Source organism: Homalodisca vitripennis, chromosome 2 (assembly GCF_021130785.1).
Source record: "Homalodisca vitripennis isolate AUS2020 chromosome 2, UT_GWSS_2.1, whole genome shotgun sequence".
NCBI lineage: Eukaryota > Metazoa > Arthropoda > Insecta > Hemiptera > Cicadellidae > Homalodisca > Homalodisca vitripennis.
In genome coordinates, this window is record NC_060208.1 from 28,249,583 (window position 1) to 28,274,189 (window position 24,607).

At 31.7% G+C, this 24,607-nt stretch overlaps 1 protein-coding gene across 1 annotated transcript in view; it reads right to left on the bottom strand.

The window, feature by feature from the left end:
• The window catches only part of LOC124355571, a 68,106-nt gene extending 51,275 nt beyond the window's left edge, over positions 1-16,831 (bottom strand). The window contains exons 1-4 of the mRNA XM_046806734.1: positions 16,024-16,831; positions 15,229-15,328; positions 12,692-12,799; positions 10,910-11,065 (exon numbers count right to left, since the gene is read on the bottom strand). Of these exons, the coding sequence (XP_046662690.1) occupies positions 10,910-11,065; positions 12,692-12,799; positions 15,229-15,328; positions 16,024-16,829 (1,170 nt within the window). The 5' untranslated portion in view covers positions 16,830-16,831. The remainder of the gene's footprint in view (positions 1-10,909; positions 11,066-12,691; positions 12,800-15,228; positions 15,329-16,023) is intronic.
• Positions 16,832-24,607: the final 7,776 nt, after the last annotated feature.

Consider the following 24,607-nt stretch of genomic DNA (forward strand, 5'->3'; position numbering starts at 1 on the left):
TTTGCAAGGAATAAAAATCCAAAATAAAACAATTATTTTAACGTAATAATGATAACCTATTACAAACCACTAATTTTGAACTGTACTATTTGATAATATTTTATTAATATTTACGAATGGTACATGCCTTCAGGAATGTACTAAAAGAAAGGTGATTACTTTATTACAAAGCTCTGGTTGGGTCTCAAAACACCCGTTAATGTACTGCAGAGTGAGTGAAATCTCTTAACAACCCCTCATCAAAAGAAACCTGTTGAGTCGGACAGCAAGTCCAAGGCTGTGACCGTGGACCTATTGTCCGCCCCTTAATATGTAGGTAAGAAATAGTCCCGACAGTTTTATGGGGTGGACCTACAGTCCGTTTACCCCACGGTGCCTTCAATTAAACGTGTGGTGAGGCCCGGGCCCCGGTAAATGTGTCCGAAAAAAAACCGGTCTGATTTCGGGCCTACCTACAATTGTTAGAAAGTTAACCCTTTGTGTTATTTATAAAAGGTTCAATTACTTTAAACTTTTATTAAAGCACACTTAGGCTTCCCATTATTCAGGGAATCTCTTCATCTTTTATACAGAAGGATTCCGTACAACACTGTCAGATGTAATGGTAAAGCCTGGTTCCCTCTTATCCTCTAATTACGAGTTATATAATTACGGGTGGGTTACCAAATATTTCAATCTCTCCAGAAATACTTCACATGGTAGTAGTAAATATTTGAAGGCTTATCCTTAAGAACCAACATTATACAGGACTTTAATTAATTGTTGTTCTTTACTAAGCTGTATTATGTATTCTCTCATGGCTTATAAGGTAATTTTCATAGGTCAATCAATTTCTAAGCTATACAAATTTTGATAAATTACAACTAGTTTGTTGCACTCTGCAAAAATTGACTTTACACAACTTGGTAAATTTACTTAATATGAATGATATTAAGTCCACACAATTCGGCTTAGAAATTAAGTAGTAAAAAAGATTTTTCTACTCAAATAAAAATTAAACTTGTATATTAAAAATTTAAAGAGGTAAAGATAAATTGATATTTAATTTCATATACAAGTCCTGAGAAGCAAGCTTCTCGTTATCATTCTACAAAAAAATATGGATACAAGAGATCTCGTCCAAATTAGACTTGAAGATGCTATATTGTGTTTAAGGTAAACTAATCGTCATAAGATTTTCAATCTGGTGATGGATAATTTTCAAAGGAATATTTAAGGAACGGACACAGTATATTTTCTCAAGATTAATATTGTTTTCTTGATAATGAAAATATCAAAGCTAAAGAAACTATCTTGGGACGTATTCCTGAATGTCTTGATTCAACGTTAAAACACGACTTTGAATTACAGTCTTCATCCTTATGTAAATCTTGACAATAAAGTCACAGGTATAATTTTAAAGTTACATGAATAATAAATGGCTTTAAAAAAACAAATATTTTTATTTCTTAAAGAAACCTCTCAAACAATTATCTGAATTTATGCACTCATCACAGTTATCTTCGGCATTATTCCCGCACTCCTTGGCTAATAGAGTTTTATCATTAGATAACAAAATTACAATTTAATAAGTTTTTACTTTTTTGTTGATGAGTTTAACTGTACTTTCAATATTACTGTTTGGATATTTTATAATGTTCGGTTTCGTTATTTAATATAAATAGCTTTGTTAATTTGCTTAATTTTTAGAGAAAGAGAGGACGTTTAGTCTTAACTTTGGCTCTAAATAGTTTTTCATGTCTTTTTTGAATACTGCTACACAAACCAATACTAGGAAGCTTCAATTCTATTGGATTACATCACTAGTACCACACAACATACGCGTACTTTATTTTTTACGAGTAAATTCATGAGTATTAGACTATACTGAGGGTTATTACTTCTAGCTGTATTGCATAAAATTTAACTTTTAGGTACTTGAGAACTGTGGTAACGGTTTAATGATTAATAATTTGGGTTTCCTCAATAATAAAAGAAAATAACCAAGAAGTAAAGGTTAACTAGTTTAGTTAATGCATAAATCCCATAACAAATTAATAACGCGCTCATAAATCGTATCACCAATCTTCTCCAACATGCTTAATCTTGTTTACTGACGATCCTCAGGGGAATACACAACTCAACGTGATTAAAACTTGAGTTAGTGAATGAGCTAAAAGCTTGGGGAGTACACATTATGCACTCCAAGAGTTCAAACCAGTTATAAGCTTGATGTCATTAAGTATAAAACACACATGTTAACATATTATGGTTTAGGCATACTTAACGCAATGAACATACTATACGTGACATATTGAGGAAGAAGCTACAATCAGTGATTATAGACACAAGTATTTTTGAACAGTAAGTCATTGTGTAATAAATGAAAATCCCAATTTTCAGGCTTTTCAAGTTTTAAGTGGTGTTAGTTTTATCCATATGTGATATCATACTCCAGTTACGTTTAACAATAACCTTCAGAAAAATAAAAGTACGGACTGGATTGATTGGAAATCATATTAAAGTAAGACTACTAGTTTATAAGCTGTAATCTAATCCCTACATGACATATAGAGCGATGTCTGCTTATATAGGAGGTAAACATATGCAATTTTGATTTTTACAACGAAACACACTTAAACGTAGATATATCATGCTATTCATAACCCTTCAAAGGCTGTGGAAAAGAAGCTACATGAAAAGAGAAGAAAAGTAAAATAAAGTTTTACATCAATAAATCATATATAATATAAGGAATAAGGTACATCCCCACCAATTCTTACCCTCCTCGCAGACATCCTAATCACTGCTTGTTTCTTCACCATTGTTCTTAATATGAATATTATTTTGTTTTAAAGAGACCACTGAATAAAAAGATATAAATTATGACTTTTCTTGACAAACTTTTTCGTTACATTCATATACATACACATAGTTAGTATTTGGATTCAAAAGGTACATTCTCTAAGTGAATGGAAATGTCTCCTCTTATAAAGAGGGTCTTCTAACTTTACACTGTTTAATAATGTGGAACCCAAAACTTTGCTTCAATCAAAACAACCTATTCTGATCTAAATAACAAATAAATTTATATTACAAAAATATGGTAAATGAAATTAATCGCTGAGGCTTACAAGTACCTACCAAAAGACCTTGATCTGTTTAAAACAGTACCTTCCACTACAGGTTTATTTGATAGAAAGACACAAAGTAAGGAATCAACGTAACATTGATCAATGAATGGAACCACCGTAATATTTTCAACTTTATAGTGGGGGATTTAAAGACTTCTAGTCGCCTTCTTTGTTTTTACTCAGGACTCATTTCTATTTTTGTAAGCAGCTTCCTCCTTTGTAAGATTCAGCTTCCAGGGACTTCCTCACTGACGGTTCTACGAATAGTTGGTTCAGAAGTTCCAGAAGTATATTTACTAGTATTCCCCTTCCTTTCCAGTTAGGCCTTTTCTATATGTATTTACAGTATTCAAATTGTACATAATTTCATACAGTCGGCTTACGGAGCAAAACTATTGAAGGTTTTAAAAAACGACGAGTAGCAAATAAAATCTCAGTATTCAAATGAGTGTGAAGTTGACAAAACATTTGACAAGTTATGTCAACATATTTGTCACAGTTAACCTAATTACCTTAGAAATGAAAATTTCCGATTAGTAAAAAAATAATCTTGTGTAAATTTTTCATTTTACTTTTAAAATACGTAAGCAATGTATGGCGTGTGGATTTTCAACAAGTATCAGCCATTAGTATAACCGGTGAATTCTTCAAATGGTGTGAGCTTGACTAGTGATTTTAAATTGTACATTTCTTAGTTAGAATAGATTACCTAAATAGAGTTCATATTCTTTAGACTACCAAAATTTTAAGCATTCCGATTTAAATGTCAGTTCTACTTTTAAAGCCAGTGGGGCGGAGCCCTAAAGTTAGATTTTTTGAACAAAAAAGTTATGTTTTCCAAACAATATTTTCTGAGGATTCGTGATTACTAAACCAGTTTGAATTGGTCTATCGGTTGAATGACTTTTATACACATAGTGACATTAAAACTGATCTAGTAATACATACTATATACAGTAAATTCTATCATAGCAGCCAACCCTTTTCATTGGTGTTTATTTAAAATTGCATGTGCTGAGTGGAACACTAAAAATGTTAAAAACGTAAAGGCCCTACAGAAATACTCAATTTACAAACAGTTGCAAGGTAACCTCGTTCTACATGAGTTATTTATAATGCATACATCCACATTCAAACCGCCTTTACTGTAGAGGTCTGCTCTTGACTGGAGTGGTGAGGCACTCATCTTCTTGTTGTCTGTATTTGATAGAAAATATAATGCACCTATTGTCTTTATATTTTAAATTAAAACTTTATATGAAATATTTATGTAAGCCTGGTTACTTACATGTATGGTTACAGACTTTCATTCAGTCATATTCGTCTTAAATAATTAAACCTTGTTAATATACAGTATACTAAATTAAATTAATCATAAATACATATTTTCGTAATAAGACATGGTTCATAAAAATGTTATAGAGTACATGTGAATGATTTTAGAACAGTATTCTCAGTAGATTCTCATACATGAGTCTAAGTATCTTACATGATTATCTGCTTAGAGAGCGTAGGTCGAAAATCCCAACAAATGAAGTAAGGGCATAAAAGCTGTGGCACAAGGAAGAGTAGACCAAACATAAATTTGAAGGCTAAACTTACCGGAATTAGTCCCAAACTGAGCCACCACGGAGCAGCTCCCAAGTGAAACAAATTTATTTTCTGTTTTTCCCTTTATTTTCAACCAATTTAAATTTTTCAAGCTGATTTGTAAACCTTATGATAATAATGTATTGAAGCATAAGAATTATTTTATTCATATTAGCCAAATTGCTTTACAAGACTTCTATTTGAGTTTTTAAATAAAATTTGCAGGTAATTTTCAAAAGGCATTTTGTGGGCAATAATTTGTTTTAGAATTATGATTTTTTTTTTAATACCCTAAATAGTTTAGTAAGAATCCTATTTTTCGTTATTACCGGTATTTATCTCCTAAGTACTTGTCCAAGAACCTACAACTATCTTATCATTTTAATGACATTATTCATGTCATAATGATTTATTTTTAGCTGTCGCGAATGAATCATTGTTCCTAACTATGGATTCCGAAGTAAAATACTCGTAATTTTATTTGATTAGTAAATGATTTTTTACGTGCTGAAAACTGTTAAATATACTGATATGCCAGTACTGCTCTAGTTGAAGTATACAATGTCAGTTAGCTACTAGCAATGATATTATGAGTTTCATCCACCTATATATTAAGAATAAATAATATAAAATTTAATGTTAATAATTAATGCCAGTTAAGTAGAATTAATTTTTTCTTGAATGGAATAGTTTTCCATCTTTTTTAAATCAAAATTCTATAACTATTTAGCTTATAAATCAGTATTCAAAATTATAGTCTGTGGAAAACTTATGTAGAATCAGAAAAATAAAGTTGACGACAGAGGTGCTGCCATCCATCGGATAAATTTCGTAATATACATGCCTTATTTCCGGTTTGTTATGCCTTAAAGTTAAGGCCACTAACCTAAACCGGGTGGATTGAGTTAATCTCGACTTTTTAACTTTTCTCTTAGAACAAGTAGAATAGTGTTACAAAAATAAACGCTTTAGTAGTTCATTCAAGGTAATTAGGTAGTTCAATTTTAGGTAAAAGGCTTTATTTTATTTATTATAGGAGTTTTATATATCCTCTTGTTAAAAATTAATTCTAACGATTCAACAGAATAAATGCCTGAAATACAAGAAATATACACTAACAAACAGGAAATAAACAAACTAGAGAACTGTACTCGTTAATCTATAAAATCTTAGGTCTAGATTACGATTTAGCAAAATCCAAATAGGAAAGCTGTGAAAAACAACTGTGCTCATAATTTATAGCAACCTATATTGGAGGAATTAGGAAAGGGGCATTAAACGTTTTAGTAATCCACGCTTACTGCTATGGTAACACCTGGTACAGGTGATTTACAGGTTTCGATTTATTGTCTGAACCACAAATTTCTGATAAGACAATTTTAGTAATAAAATAAAATATTTTTTTAACCCCATTGAAATTCATTAAATATTTTACTGCAGCTGTTAACCTTTATATAGCTATTGATGTTTCCTACTGGGCTTTCCACATATTGCAATATACGGTTCCCAAGCCTTGATATTAAGAGTAACAATAAACATTTAAATAAATTACACTAACATTAATTTACATTCCACAAACTTCTTCTTATTGGAATATAATACTTAATTTATAAAAAAACACTCCAATAAGTATTAAATTTTGTTTTTGTTGCAGTGTTTATTTATAAATTAAGTACCATTCACTTACCAAAAATATTGTTATTGCATTTTGAGAAGTTTGAACGTTACAAAACATTATTAACAACGAGTAAGAAATACTTCTAAAAAATTCATTTGAATTTCAAGTGAGTGTTGAAATTATATTGATTTTCGAAAATTTATGTGATTTAAGAACTTTCAGAAGTGATTAAAATGACTTACAGATATAGGTCAATACATATTATTTTATAATATTGTCTTTAAAGTTATGTATCTTGTGTATATATGTATCGTTTGTATATATGTTTTGTGTGTGTGTGTGTGTGTGTGTGTGTGTGTGTTTTGCACTTAACTAATTCGTTTTTTGTTCATTAATCAGCGATCCGAGGATGACTTCACCACCACCAACGGAACACGCGTTCGTCATAAATAATGTACAGTTCATATATTCAGGACTGTAGTGAAAATGTTTTAATTTACGATATATATATATATATATATATATATATATATATATATAAACGCATATATTTTTTTATCAAAGGAACGGTGAAAACATTGAAACTGGTCAATAAAATAAGGTTTGTTGTTATTGACGAATAAGGTCCCTTTATTAGCTTGTATAATGTGCGGAGTGCTTGTATATGGAAATGTGCATACAGATCTCGTGGAGCAGGAAATTGCGACATACACATCACAAATCGCAAAAAAAAACAGCCAGTGACAGTGAAAACTTGAAATAAATAAAACTTCCAAGATGAAAGCCAACGCCAGTACCGTGGATCTTGTACATCATCCTTACACTATGTTACTCTTTTATTTTAACGCCAGCAAGAAGTTGATGTAAGAGTAAAAGGCGCTCAGGATCTGTTAATTACAAATACAAATTAGAATGGAATAATACCCTTTTCTATACATAAATTATGGGTTTAACTTAACTATTGTCTAGTTTTATATTTTGTTAATTTTTCAGATTGAAACGAAACACGTGCAATGGATATATATATATATATATATATATATATATATATATATATCCATTCCTCCCTCCCTCCCACCCTTCCTCTGTTCTCTCTACAAATAATTTTTATATTTTATATATATGTTGAGATAAAATTATACTGATTCAATTATCGACCCTTGTGGACTCCTACTTAGTTTAATAACTAACTACAAAAATTTCCGGTTTTATTTTGATACTTATTCTTTAAATCAATTTTCAACCATTTTGCAGCTAACTAAAATTATATGTCTCCAATACAGATAAACAATAGCCAAATCGAGTCACACCTAAATAGTAACCCGTTTTTATATATTGCGAATATTAATATTATGTCATCAGCAGTTTTAACTAATGCAGTCTGAGTATTCTAATTCCCTGTTTCTATTTCTAATTTTCTATTTTCTGATTGGTGAATGTACGAGGTGTGGCGGAAAATAAATGACCCTGGAATCACTGAGAGCGATCTGGCTACACTAAAACCTTCTGCTTATTAAAATTTGTACTTGGGTCTCTCCCAAAGACACAGTACAAGCTTTAACCTTGTTGAGTGTCTAAATGACCCACTAGAACTTGTTTCTAGTTTGGTGTGTATTGAAAATGAAACAGCACAGTTTAGAGCAACGGTGTGGCATGAAATTGTGTCTTAGGCTGGATCAACCTGCCACTTTCGCTTCTTAAAAGTTTTTAAAAACATATAAGGAACATTTATTATGAAGAGCACAAATTATTTTGTGTCTTTTTAGAGAATCAAAATTTAGTTGAAGGTGAAGATTTCTTTCTGAATGATCTTCAACATCGAAAACTGATGAGAACATCGAACGAGTCAGACCGTCGACTTAATAAGTATAGTTGAGTTTGAATCGTTGACTCTTCATTAGATTTTGACATTTGGGCATGAGAATTGTGTGTGCCAAGGTGACACCAAAAACCTGGCAATTGAACAAAATGACCCATATTTTCATGTATTGCTGGTGAAGAATCGTGGGTTTTTCAGTAAGATCCAGAGACAAAACGACAAAATGAAGAGTGGCTCACTCCCATGTTTTCTTACCCAAGAAAAGTTCGCATGAGCAAATCACAAATCAAGACCATGCTTATTTGTTTCTTTATATAGCAGGGGTATCGTTGACAAAGCATTTTATGCCTCCAGAAAAACCTGTTAACCAAGTCCTTGAACGGCTTCACGAAAAGAGTACCTCACTACAGATCGGAAATTTCAGACCGTTGGATGCTCCACGATGTTAATACACAATGTCACACGGCAATCTCTATCAAACTGCTTTTGACCAATAACAGTATTCACCTGCTCTCAGTTCCTGTGACATATTTCTGTTTTCTAACATAAAAAAAAACACTAGAAAGGGTGTCATCTTGGTACAATTGAGAACATCCAACACAGCGTAATCTAGGAACTAAAGGCGATACAAGCAAAACCTTCCATCACTGCTATGGAGAGTGGGAACACCGCCTCCACCGCTGTATAGCTGCCCAGAGAAATTACTTTGAAGGTGATAAAATTAATGTGTAAAAATAAATTAAAATAGTTCAAATAAAAAATCAGTCTCATTACTTTTATGCCACACCCTGTATTACTACCATCCACAAATCTGAAAATCTAAATATATCTAATTTGGCCAATATTTACTCAGAATACTTAAAATATTTATGAGCCCAGTGTTTACATTCATCTCGACAAATTTAAGTTTAGCTAAATAAAAAACAAGTAACTTCTTCCACTGAATAGTATAAACTAAATAGACTAAAAAAATAAAAAAATATGAAATAAAAATTGATAAATTTAATAAAAATGAGTTTAAAACACTTTATATTAAATATATCGTTACTAACTGCATTTGATGATGTTTAAATCATAACTAATAGCATCTTACGAGTATGATCTATAATAATACAATTAAAAACAAAGCCATTACCATAATTATCTCTCTTACTCTTATAAATATCAATTAAATGATTATTAACAATATTAATTGTTCCACAAAAATAACTGTTCAACTTGTTTGTAAACATTCAAGGATTACAAGTCTTTTAGTGCTGTTTTAGGGACCGGGGGAGTGCTGAAAATACAAATCAATTGTGAAGATATTGCTTTTTCGCCAGATGAATAGGAGACCCGCCAAACGCCGAAAACGTCCTAAAGATAGAATAGCCAAAAGGCTTCCAGAAGCCTGTAATTCCTGGAGGACGAGAGCTCCCAGAAGCTGTGAACTATTTGTAGCCGGAACCTGCCAGATTTTAGGAAAATTGGTTTCATGAATTTAATGTCTCTAAGACCGGGCTATCTCAGTGGTTGAAAGTTATAAGACTTCAGGACTTGCTTTAGCCCGAGGGAGACAGACGTAGGGAGAAATACACTTTAAGAAGCCGCAATCTCCAAATATTCTAAAGGCTGTCCAGCATCGACGTCTCCCAAAATCTTCATCCCAAGGCCTTTCAAACAACTAAGGAAGATGCCACCGTTAGGAAGCTTGCCGTGTCTAAGAGTTTCCAGCGGCCGGATATTTTGAGTGATCTGAGTGTAAATAAATTGTTACTGTTTCGAGATATTTTCTAGAATTAGTAGAATAGTCAGACTCATACCATTTGTGAAAGAAGTTGGAGATAAATTACCATGTCCAAATGACCAAGATCTAGAATACTCTGAGAAAGTAAAGAATCTAGGACTTAATATTGACAGACACTTAAGATGGACTGAACAGGCTTCTTTGATATGTAATAGGGTCTTTGCCGGTGTTCACAGCCTCAAGCGGCTGGCTTTATATCTACCACACCAAGTTAAAATAATGCTGATAAAGACTCTTGTACTGCCTCACTTCAACTACTGTGACTTAGTCATTAATGACATGACTGTGGAGCTTTCAAATAAACTCCAGCGTGCTCAGAACATTTTTATTAGGTTCATTTTCAATCTCAGACGTGATGATCACGTAACGCACTTCTTCAAACAATTATATATATTAAAATTACAAGATCTTCGAGACTATCACTCACTCATTCTGTTGCACGCTCTTTTAAATACAAATTGTCCTAGTTATCTTTCAAACAACTTTCAATTTATGTCTGAAATAAGTGAACGAAGTACAAGGAGGGGTACATCCTTATTATCTATACCAATTCATCGAACAACTACCTTTATTAAGTCGTTTATAGTTTCTGCCTGCCGATTGTGGAATGCCTTACCTATAAACATCAGAGCCATTGATAAGCGCGCTTGCTTTGGGGCGGAGGTCAGGGCCTTGATGCTGGGGGCTCAGGGGGTATAGCGGTTGGCGGCTTTGGAATGTGTTACTTAGGGCAACTGAATGCAAGTTGAATGAATGCATGCGTGTATGTCTTATTATAGTTTTGTAAATATTTATAAAGTTACATTAATTATAGATGTTGTTTTTTATTATTTTAAAGCTAAGATTCTTTTAACGTAGAAGTTATACATGTATATGTATGTTAGTTTAATTTTTTACGAGGTTAAGTGGTAGAGAGGACTTTATAGTCCTAACTTCGCCTCTAATAAAGACATTTTTCATTTCATTTCATGTGATATACTTACACAAATAAAGGTCTCACGATTGAGTGGATATATGCCGCCAGCTGTCAGTCGAAGAGGACGAGAAGCTACAATCATCATCGTCCTCAGACTATTCCGAAAGCTATTTCCCTCGCAGTACCAAGAGTACTCGTAGAACGCACGCCGGATATTATCTGACTGTGAAAGTATATTTAATTAAAAGTTATGTATCAAACATAAATAGAATTAGTTCTTGTAAAAATATGGAGATCACATAATCCCCATTTAGGACTTTTTTTCTTAGTTTCCCTTTTATGAACAAGCCAACGCCAAAAAGAAAAAATACAAGAGTGATTGTGATTGAGTATTTTAATTTCAAAATAAAATATTTCAAATTGGTGAATTATAATACCAAGGATGCCAATGCTTTTAACACAACACTAAAGCGAATTTTATGTTTTCAGACACAGATAAAATCACCACTGTACAGTAACTCGATGTATATCAGAGTCTGGACACAACAGCATTTTTTTTAAGTTACAATCTAATAGGAGACGCACTTAATAATAAATAACGTTAGAATAAGAACAAACAAACGGACAGATTACTTCCGAATTATCACAAATATTCATTACGTTACGAATGTGTACTAATACGGTACGTGATCAACTGAACTGATCCAGTATTTGTATGTTAACAAATAATTTAAAGACAAGCTTTAATTGGGGACTTCACCTTCTTTATTGATGTAATCAATAATAATATTTATATTTCAAAATTTTATCGCGACTAAACAATTTCTTATTAAAAACCCTACATTTTCTTCCAGTTTTGGATGTGCAACGTACATTTACAATTTATATGTTTACGATTTCTTTAAATCTACACTACAGCCTATTAATGTTTTTTTTTTACAGAAGTTTTTTTTTCATTTTTTGAATCGGTGTGTGAGTAACTATAATCGTAGAAAATAAGCAAATGAAGTTATTTTTAAATGGACTAGCATAACGATCTTGTTCAGCTTGTTGTAATTATCAAAATGCCAACACAAGTATACAATTTTATTACAAAGCCATAGCCAACAAACAAATCACTATGAGGTCTGGGTTAAAGATTTACACAGTGTGTAATAACTGTGTTATTGAATTTGAATTTCGTATTAACAAAATCAGCTTTTGTAGTGTCATGCATAAAATATTGAACGCTTCCTTTGCTTGAAGCATTGAATTTTTCATTTTCTAGGCTAATATAACACATATTTCGAACATTTTACATACTCTTTTGGAATAATGAAAAATTATTTTCATTAATTTATTCAAATCATTCTCATAATCAATTCTGGCTCGACTTATCATAACTTTCAATTTTTTATAAGGTCTCTGATTAAATGCAATAACTCGATTAACTTTTTTTCAAAACCATTCCTTGTGTTTTTTTTAATTGTTTTCCAAATATCAAATAACATTAATTAATCATTTTTACAACTTAATAGAAATCTTAAATTTTAATTTTATTCACATTAATATAATCTTTAAAATTATATATCACGTAATAAAGTTTACTTTTTTTAAATTTATCCAGAATCCCCATGTCCCCCAAACTAGAGCATTTCAAGGCATTTTTCAAAATTCAAAGGAATATAAATTCTCTGGTGCCGAATATATACCTTTTACAGTACATGGAGAGAGAATGGTGTGCTTGGTATGATCATTATACATACCACACGGGTGGTCTGCCTTATCTTGGATATCCTTTAGGATACGAGTATGTTCTCTTTATACTTTTTAAATCATAATTTATTATTACCCACGGTCACATCCATACCTCATCCTCAATCATCTGGCCACAGTTGCAGACTAGGCCTATGATCACCAATACTCCTATACCACCATTTACCAGGAATAACGTGTCCAGTATAGGCAGACTCTCTCCCTGAAACATATTTTGCATAAAATATGCGTTTGGAACTGCAATAGTTTAACACAATAACAATGTCTTAATGGGAAACTGGTGACACGTAAGACTCGTTCTGTACAATCAGAGTTTCTTAAGTAAAAATGGGACATATCTATGTTTTAGCATAATAGTTAAAACTAAATGCTCGTTGTTCATCTTCACATAGATTTTAAAATAAACCCACAAAAAATTATATATTTCGTGCCCACAGTGCAGGTTTTCAACCACAGTGAGATTCAATGTGCAGTGTTACAAAATTTCATACACAAAGAGGGTGCAGAAAGGCAGGAGACTTCCTAGGTGTATAGAACTGTGAGCCGACCTTCGCGAATCATTTTTAAACCTATATAAGATTTTGTTTACTCTTTTTGTTCCCTTTTCACCACAAAAACAAAATGTTGTACCAGTCAGGGAAAAATAAATCGAAAATTTTAAAATCTGCCCACAGTATAAGGTTTAAAATATAATTTTTTTAGTAACTAAAAAGAAACTATTCCATCATATTTTTGTACCAAATTTCACCACCAATATTTATTTTTACCAGTTAAATAACGGCTCAGAAAAATTTATGAGCTTGTGGAATACAGCAAGTGGATAGTTGTCTGCAGGAGGCCTTTAATTTAGAAAATTGCCGCAATTTTTTGATACTTTACAGAAGACTGCTTCGTATTTTCTTAAAACATTCTATTCTGAAATAAAAATATAACAAAATATTACATAAACTTTAAACAAAATGCAGTCCAAACAAGAGCTGCATTTAAAAGTCTGCTTACAGGCCTTCGTATAAAAATACGAGATTGAGAACAGCCTCTGCCTGGTATGTCAGCGTCAGGAATTGCGGAAAGACCAGCAAGTGACTGAATATCTACGACACGCTTCAAATGAAACCTCGCGCTTTAGATGACACTGCAATTACTATTACTTATCCCCTTGACAGGGAGAGGTATTTCCCGTATACCTTTACTTGTCTCGTGTGTGTGTCACGCCAATGGTACAGTGTAGAGGGCACGGCGGTTATTGCAAAATGAACGAATCAAGTAACGTCGAGCGTGTCTACTGCTTGTATGGGAGAACGCTAAGTTATCCTGTCTTTGCAAGCGTTCCGCCTGGAAGTCACCTCCAATCCGTTAGTCCACAGGTTTTGTTAGAGAGGGCTTCTTGGGCATAACTTTGTCTGGTAAAATAAGAAATTCTATCACTTTTATTTTGACTCATAGACCTGCATTAGTTACTTTCAACAAACCTAAATTTGGGTCTAATTCCCATTTGTTGGTGCGGAGCCCGGACTCCTGATTCAATCGTAATAATTGGAAAATACATCAAACTATTTGTAACTTTAACTCGTACATTTAATATTCGCTTTAAACTCCTGTTTTTACTCTAAGTTTTACATTTTATGTTTAAAAATAAAACATTAATCTGCACATATAAAATAAGACACCAATTTAAATAATATGAACGTAATCTATATATATAAAAGAAAGTCGTGTTAGTTACACTATTTATAACTCAAGAACAGCTGAACCGATTTGGCTGAAAATTGGTAGGGAGGTAGCTAAGAACTGGGAGGAGGACATAGGATACTTTATCCCGTTCCCGTGGGCAGGATTCCGCCCCACTGGTCTCTAAAAGTTAGGGAAATGCCCGTAAGAAATGCATTGCAGCAAACATATGTTATTAAGTGAAAGAGCCTGTTCAAATTTAATCAGCTGTTCTTTGTAAACATATATAATGCGACAAAAGAAATATATGTTTACATCATTTAAAGTTGGTTCTGAGAACTCCGTGCGTACATATTCTCTCGATCGAGACAACAAAGCAAGCTCAATCATGGCATCGGAGATATAACTAAGTCGATCCAGAAGTGATACACGCGCAAAGCCTACAATAAAAACCATACGCAACTTCGCTTAACATCTGAAGCTCATAATCTTTAAACTGTAATAATATGTACCTACAATATGCCTATTTTTGTTTCAAAATTACATTGAGCGCCATCATTTATTACATCGTATGTGCGCTAATGAATTCGACTGTTTGACTCCTGTCCACGCTGGGCTAATATAGATCAATTATATACAAAAATCGTAGAATATTGGAGAAAAATTCCAGTTATTTCACAGGTGCATATTGAGACTGTTTTAAAATTTAAATCTTTAACATGAGCTTGGAGTATCTTTCAGTGGCTACCATTTATCTCAGAAGGGTAATAACGACGATCAAAAGAAATATGCCTCCTATGTCCCAATTTTTCTGTAGGAAATCGCGTACGAAGCCGTGGGTAACTGCTAGTACTATAATATAAACATACAATACAATAATACAACGTACGATAATATAAACAAAGTACTTGAGCAACTTGTGCCGAGAATAGTGTTTTACTGTTAACAAACTATCTCACTCACCACCAACCCTCGGGGTAACATGAGAGCTGCGATTAAAGAAGAGGCCTGGGCGAAGATCAACATTGGCAATGAATAGCAGTCGTTCACAAGCTTGACACTCCTACAAACAGTAATTATTAGTAGAAATGTAGTACCTATCAAGCACCATTACCAAAATAGAATAATTGTTTTAATAAAATTGTGAAAATATATATTATGAAAAACATTCGTTATGTTACGAAAACATTTTGTTAATCAGACATTTCACTGGAGTATAATTTAAACATTAATAATTCTCTTACCTAAAGTATGTTTCTTAACTTGGATCCGCGAAGAAAACAGGATTTCTTTTGGACATATTTTGTCATCGTTCAGTGATACAAAAAATATCTAACACTACGTTTCGAGATCTGAAATCTGATCTCTTCCTCAGGTGAATAACTAACCTAACACTTAAATACAATTTACATTTAAAGTAAACAAATCATACAAGAGCGTTGAGACACGTATTGAGTCAGGAATCGTAACGTTGTTGTACGTCTAATCCACGTACACAAACTCTCCAACGCTTACTCAATAATAAAAGAAAACAGCAATTATTATTACTGAACTATACAGGTCACAATAGGTACTGCACTCACCGACCAATCATATAGAACTGAACATCCTCGAGATCGAAAATCATGTGTGTTAAAATAGGGATGACGTAGAGGGGCAATATTGCTATAACATTTTCGGTATGGTATATGGACACTATTTATTATTGTGTGCGTGTGTTTTTTTTTTAAATCTTATAATACATATTAAAGTACAAACCGTATTATCTCAAGATGACTCTCTATCAGCTCTTTCATCAGATTGTTTCTACATATCAAATATATTTCTTTCTTGTCTTCTGGCGTGACTTGCTTCAATTGTGACGCTGGTAGTTGCATCATTCTGTATACTGCACGAGATATGACGATGTCGTCAATGTTTCTTATGTCCTCTGCCAGAAGCTTCATTCTGAGTTTGATTTTTAACAATGCGAAGTTCATGGTCATATGAAAGGTACAGAATATTCCTCCACCAAAGTTCGAAATAGTTCCTATGAAGAATGCTATACCATATACTACATACGACTCTGTATAGAATGGAATCCAGCCGAAAAACAATGGGAAATCCTGTACTTGTAGTGTTTCTGAAGAAAACATTAGACTCACCAATGGGTTGATTGTTGCGGTCAGGCAGCACAGCATCAGGTACAAGTTGATGAAGAAAAATACACCGATTAAGTTAATCCACTTTGTATAGCTCTTGCATTCTTTCACTTTCAATTCTTGATTTGATTTTACAGGCTTGAAAATATCTTCAATCAATTCACCAAGCGTCTTCCTGATTCGAAGCATGGATGCAGAATTCAGAAGAAAGAGAGTAAAACCAGCTGTTAATGTGAGCTGTTCTATTAAATCTTTCTTTGGTACTTTGTGCAAGTTAAATTTATAAAATGTTGTGCCAAGAGCAATGGTATTACTTATTAAGGAACAGACAATCCACAAATTAAATTTTCGTTTTTTGACGTCATAGCCCACAACAATCTTGAACAATCTTCGAAGATGAATCAGGAATGGCGATGTATCCATGTTCATTTCCTGGAAAAATAAATGCATGATAGTGAGTTCAAAAAATACTCCATTAATAGAATTCGGGCAGTTGCCGTTTCAAGAGGAAAAATGCTTTTATTTATCCTTTATGACATTGTAAAAATAATTGTCCATACTTTGTTCAAAAATTTAGAAACTGTAAAATATATTTTAATAATTTACTGTCTTAGCGTCATATAACGTTTGTCTATCTAATATTTATTTGAGAAGTCCAGTAATTACATGTTCATTAAAAATACAGAAAGCTAATGTAACGAATTTAAAAGCACATAAAGCAATAATATTTTTAATTTAAAAATGGCTAAAAACGTAAATCGCTTATAGGTTAAGTTTTTAATTTTTAATTGCGAGTACAGTGGTTGGAAAAGATTAAGCACCCTTGCCTAAACCAATAATATCAGAAAATATTAATATCAGGTGATTGATTATAAAAACTTACTGCTTAATGATTGATTAGTAGGCTAAGAGTTACGCTGTGATTCGTTTACAAACTGTTTTACAGAAATATTTAAAAATAAACTATAATGAACAAGTTAACATGAAAATTGTGGTTAATTGGAGATAATTATTTCGTTCTTTTTTTAATATGTCATTTTAGTGCTTTTATACCCTCGTGATGAATTTTTCGTTATTAAGAACGTGTTCGCTGATTTTGTTGTGTCCTAGCTTATCTGCTTGGGAAGCGTATTTACAGATCCTAAGTGGTCTCAGCGCTGGCCTGGCCCAGTCATGGCGATGACGCCCGAATTCAGGTTCGTACTCGCTCAGTTCGGAACCACCAAGTCAAGTCGGAGATGGACATTACGTTCAGCGCGCTCAGATTTGGCGGGAGACAGTTATCAGCTGTTATCTAACCTCGGTTGATATTACAGTATTGTTTTACAGTCCGTCAGTGAGTGTTATTTTTATTGTTTTCAAGATGCGATAAGACAGTTTTAAAGCAGTGTTGGATAGTGTTTTCCAATTTTTAAATAGGTCTCTTAATGTTTATTTTATTACATCAAGTTATGAGAAATCTTAATAGCAAACAAAATATAACAAGGACGAAAACTGAAGGTACTATAATGGACAAACGATTGACCCTTGTTAATTAACGTTATTTTCGTGCAACAGCTCATTAATATCAAACTTGCAGCTATTTTAGATTATTTAATCTCACAGAAGATAAAAATATAGGAAGAATATTGTTACTGTATTACATGTATTTACATTTATATTAATTCGATAAAAGTTCTTTAATTCCTCGTGTCTCCTAAATGATAAGAAATTGACTTTCCTCGTTTAGAAATAAAGTCTTGACGTGCGTGTGTTACAGATCTTAAAGCGGACTTAACGAATGAAAGATTCAAGAGTTCCATCAAGGCAGCTAATAACTCTTCTTACAATTGATGGAACAACTCGTCATAAAAAATGTCATATGACAACAGATCTGTAAACAAACCCTCTTTGTAAAGTGGCGATGGATGTTTTACTATGTAAACTGAAAACATTCTGCCCTGTCACGATAACCATTCATATTTTATATATCTTTCCAACTCCAGCACTTTTAATGGCTTTAAACTACTGTCGATTCAACTGTTCTGGATCAACACCATTTAGTAGATTGAGAGGTCAAAGTATTGATCATGGTGAATCTGAATACATTTTGAGCATGATAAGCATAATGGGGAAATGGAGGCGTGGCTTTGCTTTAAAGCTTAAAAAACTAATAAGCTGTTAAATCTTAAGAAACACTTCAATACCGACTATCACCTTCAAATGACAAAATATCAAGTATGAAACATTGTGAAAATATGATCGTAATAAGCAAGCAGTGGAAGTATGGGAGTAGGGCTTTTTCTAATAATTGTATAACGGTTAGAAACTTAATTCATTTCTACCAGTTGTTGATTCTACATTGAAACCTAATAAAGTCACAGCTCGATAGTCAAATTCTCGATAATTTTTAAAAATTCCTTACTATCTCTCTTATCTTCTTAATGCTATTTTACCTATACATATATCGAAGCGTCTACAGATAGAATAAATCGATAGAATAGTTTTAAGTTCACTTAAAAAGTGGCCTAACATCGAAGTTTTTCTGAATTAACCTGTATATATAAAATGATTTTAAAATTGCAATCTAAAACACCGAATCACTGCCGCTATTTTTATTGATCATATTTAATACGGAGATTAACTTAATAAATTTTAGTTTCTCTTGAAATTTTGTTATCATGATTGTGCTCTGTTGGAACAATTTCATTCAGAGTAACCCCAAGATTATCGCAGCTGCTAGTATAGGATCGAGAAGGGGGTGTAACATACTCAAGGTATTCGAAATTCCGCCGAATTTTAAACTCAACCATTGAAGGGATCGAGTTCAAACTAGGCCCAGACCCGACATGTGGCCTACCAAGTAAGACACATTCTGAAACGTGACTTACTAAGAACACCGTTTCCTCAGAATACTCGGAGTAAAACTATAGTATATATAGTATGGTCCCATATTCTATAAGAGGTCGAACCAATGTGTTACATAGAGTAACTAGAATTAGATAATCACTAGTCTATGAAACTCCTCGTTTCCAAGATTTTCCTATTTGTTATCACAATTATATGATCAATTTGACTGAAGGAAGGACTCATGACTAAGCCCAGATATTTAACTTTGTGAACAATAAGTTGAAAACCATTTATGTAATAGTTGTATAGAATTTGATGAAGTGTACGACTAAAGATAAGGACCACATTTCAGAAGGATTCAATTCCAAAAGTTGTTAGCGCAACAATCATAATTATATAATGAATAATAAATAATTAATACTGCCCGTTCAAACAGTATGTTTATGCCTGTATATGTCGTATTGATTAATTGCCTTTTGATCTAACATACTGTTTTAGCCTATAACTTTTTAAGCGAATTAAGGGATTTTTTTTATTTTGTTGTCCAATTAATTTTTTTTGCTTTATACTAACTTTGTAATAAAATTTATCATGGTTTTCTTAAGACAATCAAGGACTATTTTTTATGAAATACTGTGGTGAGATTTGTGTGCAACATAAAGAGGAGAGGGGTAGTTGTGTAATTGCTTCACTTTATTAAACTTCTCCTTAAACTACTTTGTAATAAGATTTATCTTGGTTGTCTTAAGACAATCAAGGTACTATTTGTTATACAATACTGTGGTGAGATTTGTGTGCAACATAAAGAGGAGAGGGGTAGTTGTGTAATTGCTTCACTTTATTAAACTTCTCCTTAAACTACTTTGTAATAAAATTTATCTTGGTTGTCTTAAGACAATCAAGGAATATTTGTTATACAATACTGTGGTGAGATTTGTGTGCAACATAAAGAGGAGAGGGGTAGTTGTGTAATTGCTTCACTTTATTAAACTTCTCCTTAAACTACTTTGTAATAAGATTTGTCATGGTTGTCTTAAGACAATCAAGGAACTATTTGTTATACAATACTGTGGTGAGATTTGTGTGCAACATAAAGAAGAGAGGGGTAGTTGTGTAATTGCTTCACTTTATTAAACTTCTCCTTAAACTACTTTGTAATAAGATTTATCATGGTTGTCTTAAGACAATCAAGGACTATTTGTTATACAATACTGTGGTGAGATTTGTGTGCAACATAAAGAGGAGAGGGGTAGTTGTGTAATTGCTTCACTTTATTAAACTTCTCCTTAAACTACTTTGTAATAAGATTTGTCATGATTGTCTTAAGACAATCAAGGACTATTTGTTATACAATACTGTGGTGAGATTTGTGTGCAACATAAAGAAGAGAGGGGTAGTTGTGTAATTGCTTCACTTTATTAAACTTCTTGTAATAAGATTTGTCATGGTTGTCTTAAGACAATCAAGGACTATTTGTTATACAATACTGTGGTGAGATTTGTGTGCAACATAAAGAAGAGAGGGGTAGTTGTGTAATTGCTTCACTTTATTAAACTTCTCCTTAAACTACTTTGTAATAAGATTTGTCATGGTTGTCTTAAGACAATCAAGGACTATTTGTTATACAATACTGTGGTGAGATTTGTGTGCAACATAAAGAGGAGAGGGGTAGTTGTGTAATTTCTTCACTTTATTAAACTTCTCCTTAAACTACTTTGTAATAAGATTTGTCATGGTTGTCTTAAGACAATCAAGGACTATTTGTTATACAATACTGTGGTGAGATTTGTGTGCAACATAAAGAAGAGAGGGGTAGTTGTGTAATTGCTTCACTTTATTAAACTTCTCCTTAAACTACTTTGTAATAAGATTTGTCATGGAATTTCCTTGAGAATAATTATTGTTTGATAAAACTTCTATTCAATAACTGTTTTTTATATACTGTTATGGGCAAATTTGTTTGGTGCATAAAGGTTTACTTACCTAGAAATTTAAAAGAGCGTAGGGAAGTTACTCCTGAAGTACGTACTCGTATTTAATATTTCACACTGAAGCTACAATGTGAGAAATGCGGTAACGCTCCATGTTCATATAGTACTTGTTTTGAAGAATTATTTGGAAAGTAAACTTTTCTTTCACTAACCTTTAACGAAATGTATTTTTATATTTGGCTATCGCCAACAACAGTGTAATATTTAATGGCATAATAAATCTCTTGCCTTTGAGAATCAGTTAGTAGGAGAATACAATTGCTACTCGTACTCATAGAATACAATTTATTAAAATATCAATATTTTTAACTATGCTCTACTTTCAGGAGGGGAGGGGAGGAAATTATTGAATTCAACTGTATATCAAATGGAACTTTTCACTAGAAAATTAAAATTAACAATTATTACATATAAGAATATATGGGAAGACCACGCATTAGGGGACACCAACTTTATGACACAATCGATTACATTTTAGAAAAATAATCCAGAATAAGGCTCTGATATATTATTTAATTCTAAGCCTACTGTAATACTCTCAAAGTTAAGGCGATATTGTTGAATAAAGAAAAAGGCTAAAATCAACCAACGATATTGATATAGAAATATTTATTTAAAGTCCGAAAACTTACCCTCAAATAACACGCACAAGCAGACAAAATATTATAAAACTTTATAAATTAAAACAATTTAAATAATGCCCAAAATCATGTCTGTTTTTTTTATAAATAATGAATTCTGTTTTTTTTTATCTAAATAAAACTAATATTTTTAAGATGCGAATATCCTAAATGACAGTTTTACATAGTTTAGCGAGAAGTACAAATATGAAACTTTTTTATTGAAGTTTGCCCTTACACTTTCAAACAATGCTTCTTATTTCTCAAACATTTTGTACAGAATTTTAAAAGCACTAATATTTTGAACGTATATTAGTGAGATATTAAACCAATGATAGAATAATAAATCGTTTTATACCGTCTTAATAAATGCCAGTTAGATACACTTAGCCCCTCTTATTCTATTCTGTACTCGCTGTTTTCAAATGGTACCCAATAAAAGTGTATAACTTCAATTTATAAAAGCAGTTTAAACTTACAAATTAATTATTGAGTTAGTTCATAAATAATTACACGATTGTGTAGCTTTTATCTCGTACTGAATCGCATAACTAATCACCACATTACCAATAACATCGTTAGTGAGAAAGAAACACTTCCAGAACATTTAAATGATAACAGTATAGTCCAATACTATCAGTATAAAGCAGATCCCCGCAGTTTTCAATTTTTGACAGTATTATACTAAAAATGCTTGAATATATACTATGTGTCTGCAATGTTACGTATGTTTATTATTCATGTACATACAGTGCGCGTAAAAGAAGCAAAAACTAAAACAAAACCCATGACCTTATTTAAATTTATACCATGAATGTCTAAAATCTTTCTATGAAAACCCCCACTTTTTCATTTTGTCACAATAGATTCTGATATTGTTTGATTGTTCAACATCCTCTTAAATGAGCGTTTAAATATCATTCCATTTACTTTAGTATCCATAAACATTCCCTTATTATTACTACAAATATTATTATAATCACGTTCTGATCCTCATACGTGATCCTCGTACTTGTGCAGAAAAGATGTCAAGTTTGAAATAAAACTTTGTTGAATTGGAACAGATATGATTACAATTCTCGTATATTTTGCTTTAGATTATCTAAACGAGTTTGTTTTGAACTTATAGAAATGTTGTCAATACAAGTCTTGTATGTGCCTTCCCAACAGACAGTACCGTACTGCAAAATGTGCTGAACCAAGCCAAAATTCAACGTGCGCAAAAAATGGGTTTTTTTTATTTAGGAAAGCATAAATGCTTCTTTTAATGGATTGATAAAATATTCCTGAATTACCACTTATGCATATGTTGTATGATGGAACTATGAATAACTTTTCGGCTATATTTTTACTATCTAAATGATCAACCCCACTGATTTCAATTTCTTGAAAACTACCAACTCTCCTTCGAGGCTTGTTTCTAACAGGAAGGACTATTTGGAAGTATGATGAGAGAACCTTTCAGTTGTCCTCTATCTGTCCTCGAGTTTTGCCCACTGATAAGGTAGTCAGTTACTACATAAGGTAACTTCTGGGGTCATTCTACACAATATCAATTTCCAGAATTATTTTACTTATAACATTGGTTTTGGAAATCCTTGTCACTTTTTTCCTATTGTTGTTCCGTATCTTTACTGATTTAATCAACGTAATCAATATTTTTCGCTTAAATGTCACAATTAATATTTAAACAGAACATTTCTTAATTAATAACGTTTATACGTTGTTATTGGCGTGGTCTATTTTGCATAAATATTGAATATTTGTCCTCTTTTATAATACTATTTAGAAAATGAAAATGGGCATTTCTTCACCTTCGATGAATTTTGTAATAAGTAAAATGTTGTAGTGTTATTAATTTAGCCTTCATACTACCTTTATTAATTTTCATTGCTAGATTTATCCAGTTGCTGAATTTCAGCATTTGAATATCTTTGATAAACACTCGTGAACGAAAGTCGTACCTCCTTTTACTCGCCTTTTTATGAAATGTATATAACAACGTTTAATAATAAAATATTTCATTTTAGGTGTATATGTTCGCTAGTAAATTTGTTTTTATCTTTAGTAGCGATTGTTTAATTGGTATTTAAATTTTTTTTAATTAAATTATTAAGAGTAATACTTTTAAAAAATGTAGTATTAACCAAAATAAAACGTTTAAAATAATAGAAAAAAATATGTAAAAATGTAATAATATTAGAATATAATAATAGAACTTAACAGTAATATAAAACTTAAAATATAGGTAGATCTTTTGAATTCAAAATTAAATTAAAAGTAACATAAGGAATTTGCATAAGAACATGTCTTTATTTTTAAAATTTTAAGTGTTAAATCTTAATATTATCTTAAGTTATAGAAATATTGGTTTATTTTGAATGAATTTATAGTATTTTGTTTTATATCAAAGTTTATACTTGTACAACTAGAAGACTTCTCTTTTCTTTATATTTAAAAGTTTAATTATTATTTCTATTTAGACCTTATTTTATTTAATTTGAATAGTAAGTGAAACATCTTTATTTGGAACTGAGACGAATTTTGTAAACCTTTGTTTTTCTCTTAAATAATTATAATATTATATAAACTGTTAAAAAGTTATTTATATAAGGGTTCAGTTATAAAAATCTAAATGTTTAGTATATTTTAAACATAAATTTATATATTTACTAAGTTTTCTTTGTGTATTAACTTTTAAGAATATTTTTGTTTGATTTTTAAGAAAACGACATACTTAAATTACGTGTTTTTAACAATT